This window comes from Otolemur garnettii, unplaced genomic scaffold (assembly GCF_000181295.1).
Source record: "Otolemur garnettii isolate 467f Iridium unplaced genomic scaffold, OtoGar3 scaffold00003, whole genome shotgun sequence".
Classification (NCBI taxonomy): domain Eukaryota; kingdom Metazoa; phylum Chordata; class Mammalia; order Primates; family Galagidae; genus Otolemur; species Otolemur garnettii.
In genome coordinates, this window is record NW_003852398.1 from 5728492 (window position 1) to 5738230 (window position 9739).

Genomic DNA, 9739 nt, shown 5'->3' on the forward strand with positions numbered 1-9739 from the left:
TCCAAAAAAAAAAAAAACAAACAGCATATGGATACAATGCATTACTCACCCTTAAAAAGAAGTAAGAACTAATAACTTCCTACATGTAGGTAAATGCTGAAAACAAAACCAAAAAAAAAAAAAAAAAACAAACTAGCCAGGCACCTATAGTCCTGGCTACTCCCAGCTACTTGGGAAGCTGAGGCAAGAGAATCACTTGAGCCCAGGAGTTTGAGGTTGCTATGAGGTATGGCACCCTTGCCTGGGCAACAGAATGAGACTCTGCCTCAAAATAAATTTAATTCACCCTGAACATATTGGTCAAAATTTCCTTTCTATACCAGTCTGTAAGTTCAAGACAGCAGCAGTGTCACAAAAGAGTATCTTTCCAATACTGAAAAAATTTTTGCTGTATTAATTAGGAGAATCATGACTTAAGAAGCAACATACAGGGGATGGTGCCTGTGACTCAAAAGAGTAGGGCACTGGCCCCAAATGCCGTAGGAGGCAGGTTCAAACCTAACCCCGTCCAAAATCTGCAAAAAGAAGCAACAGACACCATTCACATGATTTTATCAGTCTAAGATTTTGGCCTTAGAACCCAATCCTCACAGGTGCCTCCCCTGTGCGATAAAACAAGAGGACCAGGAATTATATAAAACTTACCAGAAACAGCTTTACTATGGCAGGGCACAGTGGCTCACGCCTGTAATCCTTGCACTCTGAGAGGCCGAGGCAGGACTGCCTGAGCTCACAAATTCAAGACCAGCCTGGGCTAGAGCAAGACTGTCTCTATAAAGAATAGCCAGGTGCTATGGTGGGCACCTGTAGTCCCAGCTACTCAGGAGGCTAAGGCAACAGGATTAACTGACCCCAAGAGTTGCTGTGAGCTACGATGCCATGGCATTACCCAGGGGTAACAGAGTCCATCTCAAAAAAACAAACAGAAAAAAAATTCCCTGATACCCTGATAAATCTTAAAACATGTTTAAGGAGAAGGTCACATATGATGTTCTTAATATTATATACAACTATACACAATATACAAGAATTAAAGGTTTAAAAAGCTAAGTCAATCAAGCCCATACCATACATACCCCCTTTTCCATCCTCTAAATAGGAACACTATTTTCCCTTTTATATTACGGGTCAAGTCCTCTGAGATGATGGCTTAAAGATTTCCAAGTAACTATTTCATCTAACAAACAATTAAAGTACATCTTTACATTTTCACTATCATCTATCTGTGTAGTGCCATAAACATCACCAGTTGCAATTTTTTACTAAACCTTGTTTTCCTTAAAGTATTCACTGTTCCCTAGGATGTATATCTGATTACCCTTTCTTTGCTTACATGAAAACTTGCTAGTCTGGACCTTGACACACCACCATCCTATACTTTTCATTCCTCTAAAAATGAAAGTTGTTGACAACTTAGACACAGAAGAACGCAAACGCAAATTCTCACATTACAGTTACATCAGCAATTATACCATTTCAGAGAATTTTCTAAAGCCCCTTCAGGACCAGGATACCAATGAGGTTTTTTACCAAAGCATTCCTGGAAGGAATTGCTTATCTCCAACATCTCAGTGTATGTGCTAACAAACACTCAAACTTATGAAAAAAAAAAATAAACCTAAATTTAATTAAGCACTATGTACCATCCATGGTCATTCTTCCCTTGAGATCTTTAATTCTTACTCATGATAAGTGATAAACAATTTTTTTTTTTGGTAGAGACAGAGTCTCACTTTATCACCCTCAGTAGAGTGGAGTGGAGTCACAGCTCACAGCAACCTCCAACTCCTGGGCTTAGGTGATTCTTCTGCCTCAGCGTCCCAAGTACCTGGGACTACAGGCGCTGCCACAACGCCTGGCTTTTTGTTGCAGTTTGGCCGGGGCTGGGTTTGAACCCGCCACCCATACTCGACAAAAGTATGGCGCTGGCGCCCTACTGAGCCACAGGTGCCTCTCAACAATTGAGTTTATGTGTAAGTCTGATATGCAGTCATTTTGATTTTAAGCTTTTTGTTTTTTGCAGTTTTGCTGGGGCTAGGTTTGAATCCACCACCACATGGGGCCAGCACCCTACTCCTTTGAGCCACAGATGCCACCAATTTTTTAAGCTGTTAACACGACTCCTATTTTCTGCCTTGTCATGATGTTTTTCTTGTTGTGTGATGTTGTTTCTCGCGAGGAGAGAAGGATGGCTTGGCCGCGGGCGCAAGCTCGCTCCTAGAATTGTTTAAAAGCAAGAAACGACTACACACTCTCATGTGGCATGTAGCAAAATGTCTTTATTTTCTACTTCCTTTTATAGGGAGCTAGTCACTACACCACATTGATCGATAATCCTAACATCCTCGTCTTAAACTATAGAAAAGAAAAGTCCAGGAACGTGAGATAGCCATCGTAAGATTAGCCTGAAGAAAGTAAGTCCAGGAAGACAACCAACTTAAGCTAGCCTCAGGCTATTCCTCTTGGAAGATCTAGAAGAACAATACATTATCTGACTTCTATCGTTGAAGTTAGAGGTTAGGATAAACAGAGGAGTAAAACCTTTCTCTTTTATGTACTCAATTAAATTTCCGAGAAACTGGCTTCATGACTGTTCTCTTATGGCTTTGGAGACCCTGCAGTTACCATGGAGTATTTTACTCGATGTCATTGCGATGGAGTTTTTCTTTTTACTCACATCCACCTTTGAGTCATGTCCTCTGCACAGATGGGCCGTTTCAACCCTTATCTGACAGGCTGACTTGACTGCACAGTCGGGGTTACCTGCAAGAGGTTTTTACACCTGGCTTGCAGGCCCCCACTGTGTTTTCCCAGGTTGCTTAGGGCCTCGACAAAAGCACATAATACTCAAGTCTTTTCACTCAGTTCTGGAATGAAAAGAGCACATTTCATTTAAATTTTGTGGGGGTTTACCCCACATTTTCTTTTTTGTATTAGCTTAGCTACCTTATGTTTTTGAAAACCTAACTTAACTTCCAGATTTATCATCAGTGCCTGTTTTTTTTTTTGGAGACAATCTCACTTTGTCGCCCCTACCATAGAGTCATAGCTCACAGCAACCTCAAAACTCTTGGGTTCAAGCAATTCTCTTGCGTCAGCCTCCCAAGTACCTGGGACTATAGGCACCTGCCACAACACTCAGCTATTTTTAGAGATGGGGGTCTCACTCTTGCTCAGGCTGGTCTTGAACCTGTGAGCTCAAGCAATCCACCCACCTTGGCCTCCCACAGTGCTAGGATTACAGGCGTAAGCCACTGGGCCTGATCAAGTATTCTCAGATTCCATTTGAAGTATGTTTTCAATACATACGTATGTACCAATACTACAACTGAGGGACAAAACAATGAGACAAAAGAATTCAATGTATTAGAAATTACTGATATTGTCACATAAAATCAATTGTAAATAGTACTTTATTCCAGTGTAAATTACTACCAAAGCTTGACCTAGCTTAATACACACATTAAATCATTTCCAACCGTATTTTAAATCCCAAAGACATCTCAATATCCCTTTTAGAATCTTAATTTTGTTAATAAGGAACCAGAGACCACACAGGCCAAAACACTTTGTGGAAATAAAATCAGTTTCCGTTAATTACAAAATGAATGTAACCAGAGCTGTTCTAGCAGATTCTCTTCCACAAAGTCCATTTATTGTAACCTGCTTACCACAGTATATCAGACTTTATAATGTACAATAGAAATAGGGAATTTTGAGAAATGCTCAAGAGTCACAATGCATAGCACCATTTTTAAACACTCATTACCCAGTGGCCAGGCACAGTGAGTGGCTCACAAGTATAATCCTAACACTCTTAATTAAGACCCCCAAGTAGAATGGACTGCTTGAGCTCAGGAGTTCAAAGCCAGCCTAAGCCAAGAGCAAGGCCCACAACTCTACTAAAAATAGAAAAAACTAGCCAGGCATGGTACCGCCTGCCTGTAGTACCATCCACTTGGGAGGGTGAGTCAAGAGGATCTCTTGAGAGGAGTCTGAGGTTGCTGTGAGCTACAATGTCGCCACGGCATTCTACTCAGGGCATCAGAGTGAGACTCTGTCTCAAAAATAAGAAAAATAAAGGCTCATAAGTCCAAATAGCCTTTCAACTCAGCTACAGATAACCACTTGTCCTTTAATTATAAGGTACTAATTTTACACAGGATAATTTTACTAAATGATTTTCATAAAATCCCTCTAAGCACATTGCCAAATCAGTTTCTAAAAACATACTACTTACTCTTCATCATCGTCATCATCATCTTCATCATCATCGTCATCTTCATCTGCAGCAAGTTTTACTTTTTTCTTTTAAAAAATAAAAAAGAAAAACCTCATGGGCAAAAACAATCACCAAACCACAAGCTAGAATTTAAGACCTGTAGTAAAAATGCATCCATACCTGTGGAACTTTGCTACCACTTCCAGGGGCAGATCGCTTTCCAGACATACTTAGGAGTTTCACATCCTCCTCCTCTTCATCTTCTGATTCTGCATCTTCTTCCACAGCTAAAATAAAAGTCTTAGACATTATAACTCAAGAACCAAAAATCAGAAAGAATATTAATAACAAATACACTATTCTAAAAACTTGAGATTGTATTAGCAACAGCAACTGAGGAACAAACTTTTTTAAAGGAGGCCAATTTTTATAACTAGGCTTTAAATGCAAAACCAGTCCTCTCCAGTTATTAATGACAACATTCCCATTTGAACCTATCATAAATACAATAGTACTACAACTAACTATGCCTTTAAAAGTCCAAATTTACACAACCAAGCAACTACATTAATGAGAACTAAATGCCAGAATATATAAAAATAATAACATACCTACTAAGTGCTGCCCACTAATATGCACAGGCCCTGAACCGCACTTCAACCGTAAGACCACAGGTGGTGTTATTTCAAATCCCCCAAGAGAAACCTAAAAAGGGAGAAATTTTCAATCACCGAATGTGTAGAAAAAAATAAGCACTATAGGTAAACCTACAAACCAGATCACGACCAGTTAACCTGTTTTTTCCCTCTCTGATAAACAATCAGCAAAAACCACCTTGTTCAAGAGTTTACCACTCAACCCTACAAGTTAAGAAACTGCTTAGTTTTTTATCTCCTTGGTACAAGTTTTTTTTTTTTTTTTGAGACAGAGCCTCAAGCTGTCCCCTTGGGTAGAGTGCTATGGCATTGAAGCTCACAGCAACCTCCAACTCCTGGGCTCAAGCGAGTCTCCTGCCTCAGCCTCCCAAGTAGCTGTGACCACAGGCGCCCACCACAACGCCCGGCTATTTTTTGGTTGCAGCCATCATTGTTGTTTGGCTGGCCTGGGCTGGATTCAAACCCACCACCTTAGGTGTATGTGGCTGGCGCCTTAGCCACCTGAGCCACAGGCACCGAGCCTCCTTGGTACAAGTTAAATGACATACCTACCTTAAAGCAACAAAACTAATCTTTAAACACAAACCATAAAGTGCCCTTACCGTTGGCTGTACGGACATTTTCAAAGTTGCCAATGTTACTTTAATTGGACTCCCTTCATAATTCATTGCCTCTGCTTCAACAATGTGCAACTCATCCTTTGCACCAGCCCCTAAACTGACCTGTGGGGAAAAAACAAGACAAAACACTACTTCAAGTTCCAGCTGTTTTACAACCCCTCCTAAAATTTGTTAAGTACAGCCATGAGTCGCTTAACGATGAGAATACATTCTGAAAAATGTGCTGTTAGGTGATTTCACATTTGTAGGATCTTAAAAATGTACTCGTACAAACCTAAATATTATAGCCTACTACATACCTAGGCTATATGGCATAGCCTCTTGCTCCTAAACCACCAATCTGTAAAGCATGTTATTGCACTGAATACTGCAAATTGTAGCACAATAGTGTGTATTTATCCATCTAAATATAGAAAAGGTACAATAAAAATAGGTTAATCTTATGGGATGACCACCATTATGTATGTGGTCCTTCACTGACCAAGCATCTGTAATGTGCCAAGCATCTGTAATGTGGCACATGACTATTTTTAAATAATCAAGTATAAAGTATAAAACTTTCATTATTAGCAATTATGGAAAACAAATTGTGCAGTGTCTTCAAGTTTTGTAACCTTGGCAAAACAATTTTTCATGTTCAATAAACTTAAAGAAATGCATAAAATATATACAAAGTACTTATTACCAAACAAATATTTATAAAGTAATTACACAGAATTGAGCTCTAAGCTAGTCTCTTGTGAGACATGAAATTACCACTACCCTAGGAGCTGTAAAACACAATAAATACATAACTGAAATGCAGTGACTGGACTTTACATGACTACCAAATGAGTGGTAAAGATGCCAAGTAAATTTATTATAGATGGACAATGAGGTACACACAATATCAAGTTATAGAAACACTCCTATAAGCAGTCAGTGAAACAAAGGAAAAGTCTCAAGCCACATGAATAGGAACCAAAAGGCTGAAATCAAGAAAGGTGAAATAGTTTATTTTGAAAGTTTAAGTACCGTTCTTAAAGATAACTGGTGCTCATTTTCATCATTATCCACCTTAAAGTGATAATCTTTGTCGGCCTTTAGTTCACAACCTGTAAATGAAGAAAAAAGCAACTCTAACAAGGAGAACAAGACACTGAAACTGAAGAGTGGGTAACCAAAGGTCATGGTTAACTTTTGAGCTAGTTTTTCACTATTTTAACTACTAGAGGGCAAAGCAGAAAGATGCCTCTTCTGGATTTCTTGAACATGAACCTCCATAAAGATTAAGTAACACCCTTAAAGACTGCATATTCCATTTTCTCACCATCCCATTTCATTCCTAACTATATGAGCTACAGGAAACATTACCACTCTGCAGATAGAAGCTGAATGATTTAGTAAATCTGGAAATGAAACATACAATGTTAACTTCACATTACTTTAAAAAGCTGAATTATCTACCTAAACTCCCTAGTGGCAAATCAGAAATGAGAATGATTACACAAACATGAATAGCTTATTATAATTACAACAGAGACAAACATACAAGAACCACAGCTTATTACGGGGTCAACATTCCTCATATTAAAACATATTTAAAGGATGTTTCCAATAGTTAACAATTTTCAGATACGAATTGGTCAGACATTTTAGCTATCCAAAATGAATGGGAGTAAAGCCTTAATGTACACACGTGTGTTCTTTCACTATGTATGGGCGAACTGTTTTGAATACTGTCAGAATCAAAATTATATTTTAAATGATTCTTTTTGTCATTTAACAGTTACTGGTACACAGATGCTTAAATACAGATACGCAATTTAAAAATCTCAGCGTGATAAACATAGATAAAACTTGGGGTAGGCTGTTTGGCAAAAAAAGATTAGACTTCTGCAATTAAGCTTACTGAGACTGAAACCCAAAACAGGATTCTTCCTGGAAGTGCAGCGAGTGGGTGTTGGAGCTAGGGAGGGGTCCCTCAAAATCCTGGTTACAAGATAATGAATTACAATATTCTCAGGAATTTAATCGACCCTCTCCAAGTTTTACTGGTCTTTGTTTGCTCAATGCTATACAGAGGGCTGCCTGTATTACTAAACCCACCCGCCACCAAAAAACTATGCCTCATTCATATTCATAAAGAACCAGCTCTGGTGGGGGACAAATTCACTTTTCTGAGCATCAGTACTATCATGTGCAGAGGACTAATTCCACCAATTGCAATAGGGCAGAAAAGGACTTCAAAAATGATAACTACCATCACGGTGTATGTTATTAAGTCTGAACAAAGACCTCAGAATCCTGGCGCGACCAGCCACTTCACCAAATATTTCCCGCCTAACAGCTTCAACTAAGCCGCAAGATGCCAGGTCGAGAAGTGACAAGACGCCGGTGTGTCCCGGATGTGGCGCCCCCACCCCCTCCTTTCCCCAACCACGTGGCAACCACGTGCTTCCAGCGGTTGCGGCCTCCTCACGCCCCGCGGCGCCTCCCCTCCCCCCGTACCTAGCCGAGGCAAAGGGATAAGTCCCGGTCCTGGAGCTCCAGACCCTGAAACCTGGGGTCTGGAGAACGCCAGGCTGTATCCAACCCCTCCCCCCGCCCCGCGTGTAAGCGCAAATAACCTCCTGGACCACCGGGAAGTAGAACACTAACCAACGCATTCGCTGGAGTGAAAAAACACGGCTGGGTCTCTACCGCGCACACCAGGCAACACCGAACCGTCCGCCGGCTGATTCTATCTTACCTCACACCCTGGGCCTCGGCTGCTCACGCTACAGGCTGTTCGCGCCGCTCCTACTTCCCACCCCTCATACCGCCGGTTCCCCTTCAGGCTTCCATCCCTCAGGCGCTAGAGCTCCAGCAGCTCGCTTCCCACTCCCTCAGGGCTCCAACCTGCTCAGCTTTCTCGACCAACACAGGCCTCAGATTCCCGCCCCCCCCCCACCTCAAAGCCACCAGGCCCTACTCGGCCTTGCTCCAGGTCCCACAGCAGTTACCGAAAAGATAGTTCTGAGGCCTCAAGGGGCTCATGTCCATGTCCATCGAATCTTCCATGAGGTGGTGGCACGCACTTAGGTGGGCGAGAAGGCGGACGGAGATAAACGACTACTGCTCCAAGGAACAGCCGCGCAGGACGGAATCACACCAGGGAAAGGACGCGGGCTCCCCGAGTGAATATATAGCCCCCAAATATCTCGCGAGAGCTTCTCAAGTCCCGCCTCGGCGCGCGTGCTCAGAAGCTCCCCTCCCCGTACGCTCACCCTTCTGCGCAAGCGCTCTTCAACCTCTCCTTCTTACCTCACCCCCCACCTCCTCCAGGTATTTCGCGGGCTCCCACCGAGCACGCGCAGCCGTATTGTGGCCCCACCCCTCGGCTGGCGTCGCCGGGGCTCGGGCGTGCTTTCTCCTGGTAGCGCGCGCTCCCACCTCCAGCCTTTCCACGTCTCTCCCGCTCGGGCGCGCCGGCCTCTCGCGAAGAGCCGGCATAGCCCACCCTGCAAGATGGCGGCGGCAGCTGTGCTGCATCAGATATGCAAGGTTAGCTGGTAGGAGATGAGCCAGTAAATAGCTCGTTGCACCTCTCTCCGTCCCCTGAGGCCCTGCAAGCTTCCGAACAGGCATAGTCACTTCAGGACTTTTTTTTTTACTCGTCTCTTAAGGCCTAGGGTCGGAGTCAATCGTTTCCTCAAAATTAAAGCTTTAAGTGTCAGAGGCAGAGTGGAGTAGGGTTATTCTTTGTTGGATGCAAAGGTAGCTACTCTCCATACTTATTCAACTATGTTTTTATATCTCTGTCCTTTCTGAGAAAACACTTTAAAAATTAAAGGGGATTGAGTCAGCCTCCAACGAGCAGAGCCAGCATCCTCCTGTAAAGCTCGAGGGGTGTGCAGACTGCGGTGGTGCAGCTCTGAAACTGTACCATTGCGGATGGAAGCGAAGGACCTGTACGAAAGGCACAAACCTCAATTCGAATCTTCAGGAGTGAGCGTAGGAACTTAAGATTTTAAACTGCAGCTTCACAAACGATGACAACCCCTGCCCCCTCCTTTTTTGAAGGGGGCGTTTTGAAGATCCTTTCTGCCTCAGCATATGAAGCAAATTCAAGAAGTAGTGTGAGAAATAAAAATAATGATAGCGATACCCCTTCTTTCACTCCCTTTTCTCCAAATACAATCTAGTTGGGGAGAGCCACTATATCCCACGAACCTATCAGAATCTTAAATGAGGAGAAATAAATAACTATCCATATGTGA

General features: G+C 42.4%; 1 protein-coding gene across 1 annotated transcript in view; it reads right to left on the reverse strand.

The window, feature by feature from the left end:
* The window catches only part of NPM1 (nucleophosmin 1), a 16980-nt gene extending 8217 nt beyond the window's left edge, over window positions 1-8763 (reverse strand). Inside the window, exons 1-6 of the mRNA XM_003804090.3 lie at window positions 8483-8763; window positions 6513-6592; window positions 5481-5600; window positions 4834-4927; window positions 4403-4509; window positions 4241-4308 (exon numbers count right to left, since the gene is read on the reverse strand). Coding sequence (XP_003804138.2) covers window positions 4241-4308; window positions 4403-4509; window positions 4834-4927; window positions 5481-5600; window positions 6513-6592; window positions 8483-8540 — 527 coding nt within the window. The 5' untranslated portion in view covers window positions 8541-8763. The remainder of the gene's footprint in view (window positions 1-4240; window positions 4309-4402; window positions 4510-4833; window positions 4928-5480; window positions 5601-6512; window positions 6593-8482) is intronic.
* Window positions 8764-9739: the final 976 nt, after the last annotated feature.